We start from the raw sequence: 20,516 nt of genomic DNA, 5'->3' as shown, positions 1-20,516 counted from the left end.
CTGTTAGTATATTTTCCTATGAGCCTCTTGAAACTATATTATCTGCTATTTTTTGTCTTCTGTTATTTCTGAAATAACATCCTTCATTTAGTTACCATGAATCTACTAACACACCTTAATTTCTTTTCATATTGAAAAACCTCTCTTTTAAAATGGACTCTCTGTGTATTATGCATTTTACTCCCTTTAGCATGTCAGCCCATTTGGAAGGGAGTGAAACAGAATCCCTGATATATTTCGAATTTGTCCCAGTCAGCTCCAGTTTTGCTGACCTCATCATCTATCATGCTTCTAATCTTGGCTTGGAGTTGTACCCGTGCCATTTCATGTGAGACAGATCCCAGCCTTTAATCTGTACGTGTGTGTGTGTGTGTGTGTGTGTGTGTTTTCAGACAGGATTTCTCTGTGGATCCCTGGTTGTCCTGGAACTCACTCTGTGGACTTGGCTGCCCCTGAACTTCAGAGACCCTCCTTCCTCTGTTTCCCAAGTGCTAGTATTAAAGATGTGCAGTATCGCCTGGTTGACCTCCACTGTTCTTTTGTTTTCTTCCATGACTTTTCTGTGGTCTCTCCTAAGTTTTTTATCTCAAAGAGCCATTAGGGATAACAAAAGGTAGAAGGAGGGGTTGTAATTAGAAACAAACACATATACACTCAGGTAGCTGTATTTAACAGCACATCATGTCATTTCTTTATCTCATTGATGGAGTCATCAATTGCCGTGATGCTGTGTTTAGAAATGACAGGATCTTCATCATCATCATGCTCTCATTATGAGGCATCTTGTTCTTGTAGAACCTCGATGTTCAGAACCTAGATGTTTTCCAGCTTACCTGTCTCCTCTGTCATCTCCCCACCTATTTCTCTATCATCAGTATATAAATGTCCCAAGGATATTTCATGTAGCTGTAGCCCTGAATTATACCACTGTTTGGCAAAGTAGCAAAGATCTTTTCCTAACCTGAATTTTCTAAACTTGCCATGGGTCAAGTTATATTAGTTATTTATATCTAGCTTTCTTTCATACGTGGAGAACATTTGTGTGACAAATTTTTCCTGGGGAGACACAGCACACATATACTCACCCAGTTAGGGAATCCACAACAGAACTTAGTACAGATACCACCAAAGTCCAGTGTCGTGAAGATGAGTTTTATTAGGGTTACTTACAGGAATATAGGTGAGCAGTTACTTATAGAAGCAGAAATTACTCAAAAGATGGTTGCATTATCAAAGCCCATCCCAGCATGCATTACAAAGCTGGGAACATGGAGGCTGCAGACAACTTAACAGGTTCCTCAGTTGGTCTAAACCTCTTCCAGGCAGCTCAATTGGTTTCTCTTTCTTCCTGGCAACTGTTCTGTTCCCTGAGTCTGTTTTGTAGCTTTTCTCCTCTGAGAGTGTTCTTTGCAGCTTAGCTTGTCCAAGTCTTGGAAGGAAGTCTTCTCAGCTTTTTATTGTTTAATTTGTCATGGAGGGTAGTGAATCTGGTCAGTTTCAGGGACTTGTTAATGTGCAATACAGTGCAAATACTGTAGCCTTCAGAAGGGATGTGCTTAAAGGAGTTATTTTCTGACAATGAAATCTATTTTGCACCGCAGTAAGTGCTACCTGGAGCATTATTTCTTACTTCTTCACATCCGTTTCCTTTGTTAGCGCACTGTGAACAGAGAGGAGCTGCTAAAACAAGCTGAGTCTGTGATGCAGGACCTTGGTAGTTCACGGGCCATGTTAGAAATCCAGTATGAAAATGAGGTGAGTTTTGGACTCTTTGATGGTGTGTTATCATTTGTGCATATTGGTACTATGTAATTCTAAAAGGCAGCTAGAAAATTTGCCTTAAAAATATTTGGTTTACTTTCCCTTTAATGATAAGTTCTCCATTTTTCAAGGGTTTAGATGCAAAATAAGAAATAGGATTTTTTCCTGGCATAACTGTATAATGTTCATGAAATGAAAGGCTGTTCTTAGAATCATTATTTCAGAAATGCTCGGACTGCATTTTCAGAGTTGAGTTTATTGATAAATCATGTTTTAAGAGTTGACATATATATACAGACTAAAGCCATCTCCACCATGGCAAGTGAAGAACGTCCATCTCTGTAAAGACTTTCCATAGCAGCTATGGCCTAGCTTGCTTGCTTTTCTTTCTTTCTTTCTTTCTTTCTTTCTTTCTTTCTTTCTTTCTTTCTTTCTTTCTCTTTCTTTCTTTCTTTCTTTTTTCTATTTTTTTAGTCTCATGCAGTAATGTGGCTGTTATGTTGCTCTTCTTTCATTTCTTCCATACATAAAACAGACCTCATTCATGTTGTATAGTTTTTTGTTGTTGTTGTTGTCGTTGTTTTAATTTTCCAATTTTTCTTGTGTATTTTATCTCACAGATGGCTTAATATGTGTCAATATCTAGTTGGGGCATTTTCATTGTTTTTGAGTTAGTGACAATGTTATAACATTCATGTCCAAGCCTTTCTGTAATAAACATATTTGTGATTCTCTTGGATATATATATAACTCAATTACTAAGTCATTTGATAATGTATTTTAATTTTATTAAGAAGTATCTATCATACTTTACATCAGTAAAGTAGCAGGTTTTTCTCTTTTCCCAGTGATGCTATTTCTGAGTCCAGTGTTTTATGAGTCTGTACGTGGTGTTACCAGGTTTTTCAATTTTAATCATTGAAATTAGTAATGAGTTAGTAGTAGAATCTTGGTATGATTTGAAAACATACTGTTTTTTGCATTGCTTATTGGTTCCTTGACCATTTCACTAGGTTTTAGGTTGGTTTTGCTTTATCATTGTTAAAAATTAGATAAAAGTTAATCCCAGCACTCATGAGGCAGAGGCAGGCAGATCTGAGTTCGAGGCCAGCCTGGTCAGGATAGCTGGGGCAGATATATATAGAGACTTTGTCTTGAAAACAGAAAACAAAACAACTGTTATCTGGATTTATAAATGGCTTGTCAATTCATTTCAGTTTATCATTAATCAGTCATTTTTTTCTTTCATGTAAATGTAAACACATTGTAAGATTTCCCATGAATGATATCTCAGATTTTCAATCCTGTGTTTTATTATTTTAGCTCATTCATTGATCATTTTTACATTAATTTGTATATAAATAATTGAGTCATGGAATCAAGAAAGGCACCATCCTTTTTTTTTTTGTGATGAGTGATTACTATGAAATACGGATTAGCCTTGAATTTAGTATTTTTCTGCCTCAGCCTCCTAAGCTCTGGTATTACAGGCAGTTATTGGGTATGGGTGTGTGGGCATGTGTATGGGTGTGTGTGCAATGATAGATATGTGATGGCCAGAGGACAGCTTTGTGGAGTCAGTCCTCTCCTCCTAGCATGTAGAGTCTGGGGGTTGAATTTAGATAATCAGGCATGACAGCAGGTGCTGTGACCAATTGAGCCATCTCACTGACTCACAGGTGAAATTTTATGAACTTTGTCATGCTCATTGCCTGTGTCCCAGAGGCAGAATGGAGTGATTATGGTCCATGAGATCCAGTCAGTGTTTGAAATATTTTCAGAATCGAAGCCACACTTACCTTCAATGACCTATAATGAAATTTTTGAGCACCACACAAAAGAAAATCATAAAGATTATATTTCCATAAGGTAGTGACAAACAGAAATAAAGGAAGAGTATTATTTTCAAAACCTTAAGAAAAGTTAAATAATGGGAGAAAAATTTTTAACAAAATATGTATAATTCTGAGTTTTAATCAGTTTAAATTATATAGGAACTTAATGAATTAAAGCATCAGAGTAGCGCTCTACTATGCTAATGGTACAGTACTGTACCTTCTCCAAACTGGGCAAAATCGAGAGTCTTTGAAAGCTTTGCATAGGTACTTGCTATGCAAATCTGACAGCCTGAGCTTAGTCCTCTGACCTCCATCCATTCATCTTGACACACCAGACACCTGTATGTGAACATACACTCTTGTCATTCTTTTAAATTCCTAAGGTTAGACCCTCGTTTAGAAACTTTTTTATGATCACCAGAATCTGAAGTTCATGTCATTTTCAGACATCCTGAAATACTAACAAACATTCTTAGCTTTCATACTTTAAACAAACATGCAGGGGGTTAGCTGAGGTTTGGAACAGTCCAGGTCACAGACCTATGTTGCAGATGGCTTTGCCATCTGTGACTGAGAGTGTTTTACTTCTTCTTTTCTGGCCTTTCCCTCTCCCTTCCTCCTTACCTCCTTCCTTGAAATGGTTTTCATAAGGCAGAAAAGGGCAGTGTACCAAGAGATTCAAGTAATGGTTCTTTCGCTTTAACTCTACATCAGTGGAATGTTTAGGGGAGAATACTCCTGACCAGCCTCAGGAAGGAGTTGTGTTGCTTTAGTCGGTTCAGTAGCACCTATAGAATTTAATACTTTAATTTAAATCCATTTTTACTTTTAGAAATAACCATTTAAGAGAAAGTAATAGACTTATGATCATTTGGGGCTAATTTTGTGAAAAGGGAATTAAATGGCACTGGAACGCCACCTCGTGGACAACATGTGTCACTGCGTGTCTTATCTTTTTTTCAGTAGCTGGAAATCGGTGGAGAGCAAAATATTGTGGAAGTTTTCTTTAGTTTTGAAAGGCTACACACACACACACACACACACACACACACACACACAACCACACCACCACATTAGACTATGTGATCTAGAAAGATTAAAGAAGATGGAACATATTGGGAAAGATGGTAGGTAATAGGGTTTTAAGGTGACATTTGAGTTGTCAGCAAATCCCTGCTGTTAGGGACAATGGTTCTCACAGAACAACTGAGGCAGTGTGTTCCAGCTATTTATGGGATCAAGGTGGCTAGAGGAAATAATAATTAGGATATAGCAGTAGGAGTCAAGGTCAATAGAAATAGAGATACTGGAATAGTCTATGTAGGCTATTAGATTGTGGTTAAAAAATATATGCGCTGTCCTTTGAACAAGAAAGCTTTTCTTAGGAAATATCACTCACTGTTAATGTGGTATGTAAGATATTAGGAACATTGGTGTATGTGGTCATTCAGCAACCTCAGGCAGATCAGATAAAAGAGGGTGGTAGAGAATCATTAATTTAGAATGTACTTTTAAGGGATAACAGCTCATATTGTGTAGTGACTGGTGGTGTTTATCTCTATGAAGATGTGGTTCTTTGCCTGTATAAAACACCTGATGGTCCTGATGAAAAATAGCAGGTGTCTAGCCGGACAGGAGCAAGGATGGGTGGGGCTGGCAGGCAGAGAGTATAAATAGGGAGAACTGAGGGAAAGGGGAGGAGTAAGAGAAGAAGGGGAGGAGGACACTAGGGACCAGCCAAAGCTAGTGAAAGTAAGGCATGAAGTAAAAGGGAAAAGCCCAGTGGCTAAAAAGTAGGATAATTTAAGAAAAGCTGGCAAGAAAGTCAAACTTAGGCTGGACATTCATAACCAAGAATAAGCCTCCATGTGTGATTTATTTGGGAGCTGGGTGGTAGGCTCCTCAAAAACAATAAAGAGTAAAATATTATACAACATATTGGTTTAGTTAGATTGTGGGGAATAAGAAACCAAAGGTAAACTAGCAGATTTCCATTGGAGCCCTCACTCATGGTTACATGGTGGCACCCATGTATTTATGTAGACTTCCGTGGAAAGGGTGGAATCTAATCAGAATGACTCTCTGGGTGCAAACAGTCACTGCTTTGAAAATTGAAATTAATATGGTAGACTTTATCAACTTTTAGGATCGATAGTATGCACCATATTAAAAAAAATACGTGTAATAATAAAATATCCTTTATTTACACATGGTTTGTAAGCAAGTGGCCACTTGAGCAATTATTGTTACATCATAATCTTGAACTGTGACATAAGTTTATTATTGTTTCTTTATTATTTGTTATTATTATTATTATTATGTGCTAAACTGGTGGGATCTTGCTAGAACGTGGAGGAATGCTGAGTCCGTGAACATTGCTCCAAGCATATTGATGATGGTACTATCATGTAGAAACTTTGGAAGCTGAATCTTTGAATTTTTATTTTTAAATAAAAATAGCTCCAGATCCCCGCCCTGACTCCTACTGCTGAAATGCTGTGTAACACTGATAATTATCTTGGGCTTCCAGTGTACCCTTGGACTTATAGGGGCCACTGATCTAAGCTTCTGTTTCCTGACTTTAATTTTAGCTCCTAGATTCTTATTAAATGTATGTTAGACTTTGGGGATTCAAGGCAATCAAAATAATTCTCTTCATTTAAAATTTGCAAGTATGTAATGGAATAGTGGTAAAACCCTAGAGTACCATAGGAAAGAGCCAAACTAATTGTTTGTGGAAGGGTAGGAGGCTTCTCCTGATAAGATGGCTCTTGAATTGTTTGAGGTTAATAATTTCCTTAAAGAGATAAATAAGCATGTATAAATACGACCAGTATTGTTCTCTAAAGGAAAAATTCATAACTGCAGCAAGAGTTTTGAACCATACAATTGGAATGTTGGGGTTGGGGGAATGATAAAGGATGTCTAGTACCCAAGACGCAGAGAATGCCTATTCAGGACATCTTGCAAAACTATCTCTTACGCTTCCTGGCAAACATTTTGTATGATTGCCCATGTTACCAAGAGGTTGCCAGGCATAAAAGGCACCACGATTTCTAAAATGATTTTTTTTTTAATTTTATTTTTTCTAGGTTGGTACAGGTCTTGGGCCAACACTGGAGTTTTATGCACTTGTTTCTCAGGAACTACAGAGGGCTGATTTGGGTCTCTGGAGAGGTGAAGAAGTAACTCTTAGCAATCCAAAAGGTAATGTGCAGCTGTGAGCTGTTCTGTTTGTATTACTCAGATCAGGTAAGGGGGCCTCCATCTTCGTCAGTCTCTGCTGGGGCTGTGTTCTTGGCCTTTCATTTCTTTTTGCCCCCATTTTCTCATTTATCCAATGGGAAGGCTTTCCAGCTTAGAGGTCATTGCTCCAATTTTGTGAATACTGAATTTCTTAATGTTCTTAGTTACTAGGTTTTGTTTAGTTTGTTTTGGAAAATCTCATCTGAAGTTTGGTGACTTGTTCATTTTACAGGAAGCCAAGAAGGGACCAAGTATATTCAAAACCTCCAGGGCCTGTTTGCGCTTCCCTTTGGTAGGACAGCTAAGCCAGCTCATATCGCAAAGGTTAAGATGAAATTTCGCTTCTTAGGAAAATTAATGGCTAAGGCTATCATGGATTTCAGATTGGTAAGTTTAGGATTGTTTGCTTATTTGTAATTTCGTACAATGTTCTGTGAAAGTACTTCAGTTCTCTGCACTCAATGCTGTGTGTTAGAGCACTGCTGCTCTACTTCGAATGTGTGCTCCAGCTGCTTGAGAGTTTTGTTTAAAATGCCAGTTCTGCTTCTGTAGCACACATATAATAAGGCTGTCCTGTGTCTGAGGTAACAGCACCCAACCCATTCCTTTAGTAGCCAGGGTTCAGAGTCAGGCAACATAAAGATGGCATTAATTGAATTTTTTTTCCAGGATTCAATTAGATTTTAATTCAGCAAGAAAGCCATGAGCATTGTAGGTAAACTCATTGAATTTCTGTTATATGTTCTTGTGAAAATAAACCGAGTGATCAGTATTCATGGAGGTTTGAATATTTCTGGACTTTTCTTCATTTCCTCTTCTCACATTTTCTGAGATACTTTATCAGTATGAGTGAGACATTTTCATTTGATAAACTCACAAGTCTATATTCTCTGTAAAGAGGTGTATATAGCTCAGTTATTTTAGAAGTTCTATCATTTTAATTTTTTGTTTTAAGTAAGTTCATTTTACCTTCTCTGATTTCAAAATATTAAATACATAAGTAGAACTGTATTGAGTTTACTTGGTTCAAAATAAAGTCAAAACACTTCATAGTGTTTTCAGAGGTACTCCGGTAAAAACTTTAATGGATATTGTGTGTTCATTTCTCTTTTTGTGTTATGCTTATATAGGTTTCGTTTTTTTTTAATAGTTTATTTTTATGAGCATTGGTGTTTTGCCTGCACGTATGCCTTTGTAAGGATATTGGATCTCCTGTTGCTAGAGTTACAGACAGTTGTGAACTGCCATGTGGGTGTTGGGAATTGAACCTGGATTCTCTGGAATAGCAGGCAATGTTCTTAACCTCTGAGCCATCTTTCTATTTAAAGAACCTTTTTATAGATTCTTTAACCTTCTAAAATGTTGACAGAGATTTTGGACCCCAATTTGTGGCTCTTGGTTTCATGTAAAGAGAAACAGTTCCTAATTTGCTTTTTTTCTTGGAGAGTATTTGACCTTTTCAAATGACCTCTTACAAACTAGCTGTGACAAAGTATGTTGCCTGTTCCCTTTCAGGTGGATCTTCCGCTTGGCCTGCCCTTTTATAAATGGATGCTACGGCAGGAAACTTCACTGACATCTCATGATTTATTTGACATTGATCCAGTTGTTGCCAGATCAGTATATCACCTAGAAGACATTGTCAGACAGAAGAAAAGACTGGAGCAAGATAAATCCCAGGTAGGTCTAAAGGAGATGTCCAGAGGGTCAGATCAGTTCTTTGTGTCAGAATTATGAGACTTCTTCACTGGTTTGTATTATTTGACCTGGTTAATTTGACGATAGTATTTACTTTGCTTTTTAATTAAAAAACTTGTATTTATCTTTATGGGTGTTTTGCCTGCATGTGTGTTTGTATATTATTTGCATGCAATGCCCTTGGAACCCAGAAGAGCACCTCAGATGCTGTCACATGGAGTGAAACTGAAAGAGCAACAATACCCTTAAGTCTTAAGCACTGAGCCATCTATCTTTCCCAGCAATATTTCATTTTATTGGAGATGTTTAATGTGTTCTTTACACTGACAGAAGTGTAATTTCACAATGTACCCACTGTGATCTCTAATAACAGCAAGTGAATGTCTTGACTTTTAGATAAAATATACTTCTAATGAAAGTTCAATGACCACTTGTCTTAAATTTTAGATAATGAGATGCCTTCTCATTAATTCTTCAGAAAGGTATTTATATCTCTGTCTCCTTTCTCCTCTTTACCACAGGTTGTGCCTGCGTTGCGAGTTTATACCAATACACCTAGCTTGGAAATAGTTTTTAGTGGTTGTTGATACTATACAGCTCAATTGTAAAGCACTTAAAATAGCATGTTTGAGGTGCTAGGCTCACTACCCAGTATTATTAATAAAGAAAAGGTTCATAGATGTCTAAGGTTTCTGTTTCGTCTCTAATCTTGATCCTCTATCATTATTGTGTTTTTAAGTGTATATGTTACCAGCTCATTTAGGCTAATCTGTGATTATATGTATGGATATTGAATATCAGAAGAAAACAGGTTGTATTTTCTAAAACATAACATGGTGCAGTAGCTTGTTTGTGTAGGCTTAACCAACTGTCATTTCATAGCTTATTTATTTGTATTAATGTATATGTATGACTGCCTGTATGTAAGTTTATATTCTGCATGAGTACCTGGTGCCTAAAGAGATCAGAAGAGGGCATCGGGTCTATGAGCCATCATATGGATTCTAGGTCCTCTGTAAGATCAGCACCAGTGCAGTTAACAGCTATCTTTCCAGCACTTTAAGATTCTTTAAGGTAAGACTAGCAAGCTAATAAAAGACGGCATTGCACCTTGATGGGATAAATACAGTAGAGACTGGAAGATAATTTGGAAGGGTATTCATTTTATCTCCCAGTTGTGTTTATGAGGAGACAGTCATAAACATATGATGCTGTAATAGTTATTAGTATTAATTTTCAGCACCTAGGAGATAAGCCTCTGGGCATACCCATGTGGAATTATTTAGATTGAGTCTAGCCTCTGGCAGTGTATCTGCATTGAGTTTCTTGATTATGTTGACTTATGTTATAAGATATATATATATATAAATAAAGTTTTATATATATATGTTATGTTTCTATATAAGACTAGCTTGCAGTGGATGGCTCTATTCTATAAGCAGAGGTTGTGTAAGAGTGAGGAAAGTTAGCTGAGCATGTATGTTATTCTGTTGAGCTCTGCTTGTGACTGTGACTGATATGAACAGTTCTCTTAAGCTCTTACCACTGTGACTGTCCTGGCACAGGCTGTAGCTTGCTATAAACCCTGTCTCATTTAAGTTGGATTTCTCAATCATTTATCACAGCAACAGAAAAGAAACTAAGACTCAATTTGGTCTTTTTTTTTAATTCTGTATAAGAATTAGTCTTATGTTTAGAATTTGGTCTGAAGAGACGGCTCAGCAGTTGCTACTCTTCTCAAGGGTGTCTAGGTTCAATTCTTATACCTACTTAGTGTAGGTCACAGTCATCTGTAACTCTAGTTCCAGGAATCTGACACTGTTTTCTTAACTGGACACACAATGCACATGTGGGTGCATATTCTGACAAAGAGACACATTCAAACACAAAAATAAATGGATAAATGATATTTTAAGAAGTTGTTTAGAATTGCATAGGTTTGTACTGAATAATACAAGATTTTTTGTTGTGTTTGCTTAGTCCGAAGGTTTACCTTGGATGTCTTCCTCAATCATTCTTCACCTGATGTTTTGGGATACATCTCTCATTGAGCCTAAATTTCACTGGTTGACTAGGGTAGCTGTCAGTTGAACTTCAGGGGTCTGCCTGATTCCTTATTTCTATCCAAAGGTTTGCAGATGCTAGTACTTTAAACTTCTGTCACATTATTTAGCATGTATTATATACAGAATGGGAAAAAAGGAAAGGAGATAAAAGTTGTAGCATGTTTTGATTTTTGCCTCACATATACCCAATCTTCTACAATCTTGTAAGATATATGTACAATTGGTGTCCTAACTTTATTCAAATGTACTATGTAGCCAAGGATTACTTTGAGTTTCTGATCCTCCTGTCTCTGAATCCCAAATGCTGGAATTAAAGGTGTTTGTCACTATGTCAGGTTATGCAGTACTGACAGGTAAGCCCACCTGTCAAACAGCTGAGGTACATCCCTGGCCCACCGTCCCCTTGTCTTATAAAATATACAAATGGGGCACATTTTTCTGGCTAAGTTTTGATCTGTTTGTTCACAGTGCTAGGGACCGCACCTGCCACTTTAAGTCTGCGAGGTGAGCACTCCACTACTGAGCTAGACCTTTAGACCCTTGACTTGGTAGGTTAAATTCTCACAAGATAATTGGGAATGTGTTAAGTCTAATCTAGTATATAAGCCAGAGAAACTAACCGTCAGTCTATTCTCTTTAAACATGTTCTGAATGTACTGAATGTTGTACATGACTACGTAATTGGGGTAGACAGTTGGGGATCGCTTTGATCTGTGACAGGTTATTTAGAGACAGGCTTATTTTTTAAAGTACAAAGTCATAGGTTTCTTAAAATTTTTTTTCAAATGCATCATTGTACTTTACACATTATTCCCTTTGCCCCTTCCCCGACTCCATTAATTTTCATCCCCCAAGGTAGTAGTATCCTTTCTGTTGTATTGTGTGTATCTGCATGGGTAAGCCTGCAAATGTTCTATCTAGATTCCTCCTGAGAGCAAACCTCCAGTATCTCCTATGTTCCTCTCTCTTGACTTTTCTTCCATATCCTCCTCAATTGTTTTCCATAATCCCCTGTCTGCTTTAATGAAGGGTAGTTCGAGAACTTCCTAATGAATCAGCATTAATTAAATGCCTTTATTTTCAGTACTTAAATTTTTGTGTTTGTCATTGAACCTTAATGCTTTAAAAAATTAGCATTTTATGTAGCCTTTTCAAGTTGGAGGCGTTTTAAAAAATCCTCTGGGTTTGATGTGACATGGCTCAACTTTCTTGGAAGCCACCCACCCCCACTGTACAAAGCTGTGCTGTGCTTTGGGGACAAGAAGTGAACATCTCCAGGATGTGCTTTATACTTGAGCCTTGTAGGGGAGGGGAAAAGTTTATTACACTGTCTGTAATTTTACAAATTTTATATATTCATGGGTATATAATTAGACTTTATCAATAATGGCCTAGAATAAAGAAAAGGTCTTTTTTTCTATTTTGTTTAACATTTAACAAAAATGTGTAAGGACTTTCTCTAATATGTGATTTGAGTGTGCTTTCAGGGAGAAATCACTTCTCGGTATGGAAAATAACCCCAACAATCTTGTTTCCCTCCACAAAAATAATTTTATTGATACTGAGGTGTTTAAAATGATTTCCTTTGTGATCCCAGCGGCTTGTTTAATATGTAGTATATGACCAAAAATTTAATCGGGAACTAAAGGAACCATCAATTGTTACAGTGTTGTGTCCTATTTTTGAGTATACAGTATAATTTTGCATGAATTTTTGTGCTCTTCCTCTCTCCATTGAAAGACCAAAGAGAGTCTACAGTATGCATTGGAGACTCTCACAATGAATGGCTGCTCAGTGGAAGATCTGGGACTGGACTTTACACTGCCGGGGTTTCCCAACATTGAACTGAAGAAAGGAGGGAAGGATATACCAGTCACTATCCACAATTTAGAGGACTACCTAAGAGTATGTATTGTCTTTTTTTTGTGGGTCATGGGCCATAGGAGTTTATTTGCTGTTTCTATGAAGAGGTGTGTTAGGGTTGGTGGAACTTGATCCCTTATCTTCTGCCTGTGTGGCAGAAGACCTTGTACTAAAGACCTTGTACACCACTGGGACCACTCTTGGAGGCCCTTTTATTTAGCCTTTGTAAGCTTCTGTTTACTTTTGTAGAGAACACAGAAATATTTTATGCTAAGACAACAACAAAGAAACCGTAAGAAGTTAGCTTCCTCCACACTTTGAAAATAGACATAAAAGTCTAAACATAGAAGGTGAGACGTGTGGATAGATAGATGGACTTTATGGATCATTGAAACATAATTTTCCACCCAGTTTCATAATCTGCTACCAAAAGCTGCATGTTGATTAGGTCCAGCATAGTCCACTTTTAGTTTGACCCTCAACATTGTGAACTCTGTCTGCTGCTTACCTCAATGGTGACTTAGAAAAAAGTGACCTTAAATTTTATCCTGTGTCAAAGGACACGGTGGATTTCCTTAGCTGTTATTCACTCATCAAAGGCTCCATAATGACGGAGTAGCATTGTATAGATGCCACTTACCTTCTCTCAGCCTTGGAGAAGCTCTAGAGCTGAAAGGTTGCACTTTGTATCTCTTTACTCTGCAGAAAACATGTCTGTAAAAAGCTTACCAGTTCTTTCTCAGTGCCTCATGCATCTTACATTGGCCCGTCTTTAAGCCTGATTGAATACTGTGCATTACACTGCATTTTTCTCTTGTGAGAGAAGGTATCAGCAAAAAGAAGTTGTCACTTGTTTGAGCTACATTTCTGTCCCTGTTTTAAGCCTTGGCAGAATTGCTTTTAAAATACTGACATAGGCACACATACCCACACTTAATGTCTTTGTTGGGCTCACCCCAAAGGTATTTACAACTATAGACTTAAGGTTGCTAAATGTAGGAGAAACTATTTCCTGTTGCATGCAAAAATTTCAGGCTGTATGTATTTTTCCATTTAGCGGCGTTTAAAAGTTTACTTGGGTTTATACCTGACACGGGCAATAAAGAACATTGGATTCAAGCTAGAATACTCATTTTGGAACCTTGACCTTACTTAAAATCTTGTGTGGGACTGTAGAGCCTCTCAAAAACTTTCACTCTAGTTTCTTTATTTTTTTAAAAAAAGAAAATAATATCCAAGATCCTTGACTTCCCAACAGTTCTGTGACTCAAGTAATTTTTTGTAAATAACTAATCAGGCTATCTTTTTATATTACCTGTTTCTTCCATCTTTGGGGAAGCTGTGTTTCCAGCTTACTAACAAATAATGTGCAAACTTCTATATCCTCGCTTTTCTAAAAATACTTTGTAACTGTTAGTTTTAAAATAATAATGGTTTTGTCTTAATCTGAATGCTCTGTGTACCAATAAATTAATCAGGGCCACTGGGAGCTGAGTAAATTTGGGGCTGCTTTTTCTTATTCTCAATTTTGTTTTCCTGTATATCCAAGCTGTATCTGTTTCTAAGAAGAGGCACACACTACAGAGGATGGTTCTCAGGACTTGACAGAATTTAGAAGTCAACACTCCACATTAAAAATGTGGCTGGTTGCTAATTAAGAATTTTGAAATGTTAATCTTTAATTTCAGTAACATTTTAACCTCTTGGAACATTGTCTTTGGCTTCTGGTAAAGACACCATGATTCTCTTCTAGGGAGAGTTTGGGATTAAAGGCATGCACTGCCACCACCACCTGAGTTTATTTTTGTATATTTTTTTAAGTTTTAGTTTTTAAAGTGATTCTAGGTTATTTACTTTATCACATATCATATTGATTTGGAATTTTGTGGAATTTTAAAAGTGTCTTCTTTTTGCAGCTGGTGATATTCTGGGCACTAAATGAAGGTGTTTCTAGGCAGTTTGACTCGTTCAGAGATGGATTTGAATCAGTTTTCCCACTCAGTCATCTTCAGTACTTCTACCCAGAAGAAGTGAGTAGCTCACGTCTAAAAGACATTCGTTTCTGTCTGTGTAGTTATTGTAGCAGAATAGTTTACCTTATTGCTTCAAACCCTGCCATTCTACAGCATTTTGGAGTAAGGACTTGGAGTTTTAGGAGAAAGGAAATTTTCTGATTAAGGAAATTTGTTAAATAAGGGTGTTCTAGAGGCCTGGGGGTGGGGAGATAGGATCTTTGTGTGAAAGTAAAGTACAGCAGCAGCATTCTAGTCCAGGCTGCCCTGAAAGCCATGCTCTTAGCTACTTGTCACCCAACCACGCAGTTGTTTCTTTATTAATTCTCTTTATTTCGTCTCAAAGCTGGATCAGCTCCTGTGCGGCAGTAAAGCAGACACTTGGGATGCAAAGACATTGATGGAATGCTGTAGGCCTGATCATGGCTATACTCATGACAGGTAAGTGTGGGATCTGCCTGTTCAGTTAATAGGGATTTAGAGGGAGAGGAATCAACTCATCACAGTTTGTGGTAAGTTTTTTCTAAAATTGAGTTTTGCTAAAGTTGTTCTATTAGGATTTCAACTATGATGACAAAATAAACTTTTGAAGTGTGTTATCATGAGAGGTCATATGTAACTATATCTGAAAATAGATATCATCAATAATTATAAGTAAGGTGTGGTATATTGACATAGTATTTTAACACAAAATAATTCTGTTCTACTTTTTGTTTTAGTCGAGCTGTGAAGTTCTTGTTTGAGATTCTCAGTAGTTTTGATAATGAGCAGCAGAGATTGTTTCTCCAGTTTGTGACTGGTAGCCCACGATTGCCAGTTGGAGGTGGGTAGTGTCTGTGCTTAGCCTTAATTCTAACTGTGAGTGAAATATTTGTCTTTAGAACTAGTCCATTACTTGGAGTATGGTATCTCTTAGGCATTACAATACTATTATGTTCCTAAGCTGCCAACCTATCTGCTTAGGAGTGTGAAGAAACACCGGCAGGGAAACTCAGAGACTGCTTTAAACATGCATAATCACCAACGCACAGGAATGTTGCTTAGATGAAGTTCTAGAGTGTTTGCAGATTTTAAATTCTTCGTTGATTTAGATAAGAATAGATTCTGGAAATAAAAATTGATTGAGTCTGCTTTGTTTGGATTTTTCAGTTTTTATTTTCTATATTGGTGTTTTGCTTGTCAAATATGTCTAAGGCCAGAAGAGAGTGTTGGATCCTCCTTGGACTCGAGTTAGAGAAGTCTGTTAGCCACTCTGTAGGTGTTAGCAATTGAGCCTGATTCTTCTGGAAGAGTGTCCAGTTCTCTTAGTCAGTGAGCCATCATTAGCCAGGAGAGAGGAGTACTTTGTGTGGGAGTTTAACACTATAACAGAGCAGCGATAATGTCTTGTGATAGTGGTGACATTTTTTAAAAAATTAATCAAATTTCTGGAACTCTTTTCCTCTTAACTAGGGTTCCGGAGTTTAAATCCACCTCTGACAATTGTGCGGAAGACATTTGAATCAACAGAAAACCCAGATGACTTCTTACCCTCTGTAATGACTTGTGTGAACTATCTTAAGTTGCCGGACTACTCGAGCATTGAGATAATGCGTGACAAACTGTTGATAGCAGCAAGAGAAGGCCAACAGTCGTTCCATCTTTCCTGATCACAACAAGAAATCAGTGTCTGCCTGTTACAGCAAAAGAAAAAAAATCATGATTTCTTTTCTATGTGTCACCTGAGTCAAGGAAACATGTTTCTCCTTCTTGTTGTAGGAAAACGGCTTGCAGATTATAATTCATAATGGCCCCGTGAACTTAAAGTGATCAGGCCCTAAAACGTTGTTGTGATGAGGTTTCTTTAGCAAGTTCTTGTTTAAATTATCATTTATTTGATGAGTGAAGTTTTTAACTTGCTTTGCTGTGTGAAATTTCGAAGGGATGTTTTTTCAGGCTGGAACAATAAAAATGTCGCTGTGCAGTTTAATTCTGGGCTGTGTGTATCCATCTAGCTAAGTTTGCAGTTTTTTTCTTCCAAAGACAACTCGTGTACATAAGTACAGACATTAAACTCTTGTGGATTTAACAACTCTAGTTTAGTAAATGGGTTCTGTGTGCTTTCCACCTCTCTAATTTTCTTTTCCTACCATTACTGCCTCTGCAGTTCATAGACGTTTGTGTTTTCTTTTCTTTCTTTCCTTTTCTTTTTTTCTTCTTTTTTTTTTTTTAAATAATACAACATGAATAGTTAAGACATTTTCATTAGCCCTGGGCCTTGTCATACTCAACTCTTTCAAATTAAAATACAATTTGAAATTCATTGAATTGAAATAATAGTCTCAATGTAATTCAGCCTTTGTAACTAGCTAGGTAGGAGGCAGGCTTTTCTTATAGCTTAGTTTTAATATAGCTACAGCACCTCCTGGCTTTTTGCCAAGTGACACTAGGTCTGTTTACATGATATTTCCTTCACTCTGGTAAGGAAGCAAGAAAGTGCATTCATTTTTCTGTGTAGGTTAAAGGTCCACAGCTTGGACTGGCCAGCATTTATCCTATTGCCAGACCATTTTAAAATGATACAAAATGATACTTTTCATTCCGTATTGGAGTTTTAAAAGATTTTTTTTCTTCCCTTACTCCTGTTTTAAATTTCTGTTCTCAGTCTATATTTTCCTCTCGTCTTCTCCCAGCTTTTATTGCGGACAAACTGTTCAGCCTTTGTCTCCACACAGATCAAAGCACCTGTAAACAATGCTGTCCATTTGTTTTGTGTGCTCATTTCTCAGATCTGCAATAATCCATCAGGTTAATGTTTTTACCTAAAAATAAAATAAGTTTGCTTCACTGTTTTTGTTTATAGTTCTGTGCTGTATACATGCCCACCTGTCTAAGATAAGCACTTAGGGTGACGTTACAGTGCGAGTAAGTCATTTGTGTGGCCACAAGTCCAGCCGTGGTGGTTCTCTGTTTACAGCTTCTTGAACACAAAATGTGGAAAGAAAATGGGAGCTGATCCACTCCTTCCTAAGGCTCAAATGAAGACTAATAAATTTGAACTCTGCCTTCATCTCTTTCAAAATGAGATGTACCATCTTTTTTTTTTTTTTTTTAAAAGAACTGAACTTTGAAGAAACCATTTGTGCTGACTGTGTTAATATAGAGTCCTCTTCTTTATCCCATTGCCCCAAAGGAAGGTAGTGAAGGTAGTGGTTTAGTTTACTGCTGTGACTGTCATTCTACACTGACCTTGCCTTAGGAAACATCCCCTGCTGACAGAAATCTCTTGACAGTTTGCCCAGTCAGTGAGGAGGAGTTGGGGCCAGAGGCTTCTACATGAGCAATGTTACCTGGAGAGGGAGAGGGAGTTGGGTTCTGCAGCTTCACCCTGTTGGCCAGAAGATCTGGGCCCTGTTGTCTGTCTCCAGTTCTGGTGTTTTACATACTGAGCACAAAGTTTTTTGTGTGAACATAGCAGTTTGTTCCTCACTTTTTAAAGATCTGTTAAAATGTAGACATCTGTATAAAACAGTGATGTTTCATATTAAAATAATCTGTATTTGCATTTTACACCTGTGGTGCTGGCAGATTTGGCCTCGTTGATATCTTGCATCAATTGAATGCTTATGATGGTTCTGACTGGAATATTTCAGAGCCAGAAGTCGCTGGAAAGCTTTTGATCATTAATTTACTCTGTTCAGTACTTGGGACCTGTGGCTAATTTGGGGTCAGGAAGACCACATTTTAAAGCACTCTCAGCAGAGGCCTTAATTTTGCACACGAGGGAAATGTGCCCTTGATTTGCTGTGCTCCAGTCATCTCTAAAGGTTTGATTCAGGGACCAGCAAGCACCATTGGTATGCTTTTAAACAGCCAAGTGCACTGTCAGGTAGGATGCTAACAACTATTTCCTTGTCCTAGAAGAGTAGACTGGGTAGAGGCCAAAGTGGCAGGTGCTGTAGCCCAGTCCAGCAAAAGCATGTCCTATAGCTACCAACACTGGGAGAGCAGTAAGGGTTTCTGCTCAGTCTGGCTGTAGTCAAGCTAGGCACACCTCATGAGGAGTGGTACAGCCAATAGCTGTTCGAGAGTGGCTTGGGCACCTTATGCTGAAGGCCAAAGTCCAGAATACCAGCTTCTGCCTTTAACAGGCAGGTTGTACCCACCCTCTTTCCTGCCTGGCAGGGATCCTCCTGTCTCCACTCCTCCCAGCACTGTGCAGTCATGCCTGAGTTTTGTGTTTTTGTTTTATAATGTGGGTGCTGGTGAGCCAAACTAGGTCCTCGTGCTTATGGCTCAAGCACTTGACCCACTGAACTATCTCCCTAACCCATAACCAGCAAATTGAGTTTTTGGTGTTCTCTCCCTTGTTTTGGGATTTTTTTTTCCTCATTTCTTAACAGTAAGTATCAAGTTAAGGAAATAGGATGTTCACCATTATTCCAAGAAGCAAGCGTTAAAGGCTGGTTGGGAGGAAATGTATAAAAGTGTATTAATATGCCTAGGGTTTCCTGAGGGCTTCTGGGTGTTCCATTAACAGAAGTGGCCTTCGTTTGTTTCTTTCACACTTTGGTTTTCTGACCCATTTTTGTTTTTCCTGTTGTAATGAGAATATTGTCTTGAACTGTCGTGCTCTGTATGATTCTTTGAGAAGTGGTGGTATATAGGTGTTAGCGTTGACATTGCTGTAGCTGGCATCCACAGTAAGGAGTAACCTGGTGACAGGTCACTGGAAAGTCCCAGTTACCCAAACAGTAATACTGGGCAACTCATAGCACTTAACTACGTCGGAAAATTGGCATACGCTGAGAAGTTAAAATGAACAACTAATGGCAAGAAGAAATTCCTTAATGCTTACAGACTTGTTCAGTATCAAGGAGACATTCTTCAATAATGGAAGAGGGGGTTTTATTTTTACTACAAACGGACTCACAACCAAACTGATAAGCAACTGCTCATCTCTGTAAAGTGTTTTTCTTTCTCTTTTGATCTGAAACATTTATACGAACTGCTGGAATAATGGAACTTCAGACTTCAAATGTGTATGTAAAATTGGATCGATGCCCTGACTTCCTGACTATATTTTTAATAAACAGCGTTATCCTTCATGGTTAGTTTTGTTACATTATGTACAACCAGAGGGTGGTTCCTGAAAGGTGGTGTGTGGAAGGTTTTTTGGAAAGCTACTTCTGGTAAGTAACTATTGGGGATAGGCCGCCTAGAACACCTGCTGAGAGTGGAGCAAGGTGTTCACTCTTAAGGGACTCATGCATAGGTGACCCACTGAAACAGTTTACCTGAACTAATGGGAGCTCACCAACTCCAGCCAGACAGGAAAGGAACCAGCATAGGACCAAACTAGACCCTCTGAATGTGCATAACAGTTGTATGGCTGGGGCAAACTGTGGGGTCACTGGCAGTGGCACCAGGATTTATCCCCACTGCTTGTACTGTCTTTTTGGGAACCCATTCTTTTTGGATGATACCTTGCTTGGTCCAGATATAGTACGGAGGGCCTTGGACCTTCCTCAAAGCAGTGTGCCTTACCCTCTCGGAGGAGTGGTAGCGGGGTGGTGGTGGGAAAGGTTGAGGGAATGGGAGGAGGAGAAACAGTGGGAACTGGGATTAGTATGTAAAATAAAAAAGATAGTTTTCTTTTAAAAAAAATTAAAAGTGCTTACTGAGTATGCACAAGGACCAGAGTTGGAGTCTTGTTGGGGAATACTATTTTCAGGTGTGTGACCTTTGTTTATGCTGCATTTGTTTAACTCTGAAGCTGTGTTACTGTGCCTGTCTAAAACTCCTGATGGTCTAATAAAGAGTTGAATGGCCAATAGCGAGGCAGGAGCAAGGATAGGCAGGGCTGGAAGGCAGAGAGTAATAAATAGAAGGAGAATGAAAAGCGAGAGAAGAAAGAACTCTAGCCATCCAGCCAACCTCCGAGTAGAAGTAAAAGTAAGATTTACAGAAGTAAGAGAAAGGTAAAATCCCAAAGGCAAAAGGTAGTGGTGATAATTTAAGTTAGAAAATCTGGCAAGAAGCAAGCCAATCTA

General features: G+C 38.1%; 1 protein-coding gene across 15 annotated transcripts in view; it reads left to right on the top strand.

Annotated features, from left to right (window-relative positions):
- The window catches only part of Trip12 (thyroid hormone receptor interactor 12), a 124,741-nt gene extending 105,170 nt beyond the window's left edge, over positions 1-19,571 (top strand). For all 15 annotated transcript variants that reach the window (XM_087905007.1, XM_087905011.1, XM_087905006.1 and 12 more), the window contains 9 exons: positions 1,657-1,755; positions 6,692-6,806; positions 7,078-7,232; positions 8,361-8,525; positions 12,350-12,514; positions 14,389-14,502; positions 14,831-14,925; positions 15,204-15,307; positions 15,937-19,571. In XM_087905007.1, the coding sequence (XP_087761133.1) occupies positions 1,657-1,755; positions 6,692-6,806; positions 7,078-7,232; positions 8,361-8,525; positions 12,350-12,514; positions 14,389-14,502; positions 14,831-14,925; positions 15,204-15,307; positions 15,937-16,133 (1,209 nt within the window). In that variant the 3' untranslated portion in view covers positions 16,134-19,571. The remainder of the gene's footprint in view (positions 1-1,656; positions 1,756-6,691; positions 6,807-7,077; positions 7,233-8,360; positions 8,526-12,349; positions 12,515-14,388; positions 14,503-14,830; positions 14,926-15,203; positions 15,308-15,936) is intronic.
- Positions 19,572-20,516: the final 945 nt, after the last annotated feature.

The sequence above is a fragment of the Myodes glareolus genome, chromosome 1 (genome assembly GCF_982192425.1).
Source record: "Myodes glareolus chromosome 1, mMyoGla1.1, whole genome shotgun sequence".
Taxonomy (NCBI): domain Eukaryota; kingdom Metazoa; phylum Chordata; class Mammalia; order Rodentia; family Cricetidae; genus Myodes; species Myodes glareolus.
Note: the sequence above shows the minus strand (reverse complement) of the source record. Positions and strands in the feature narration are given on the sequence as shown.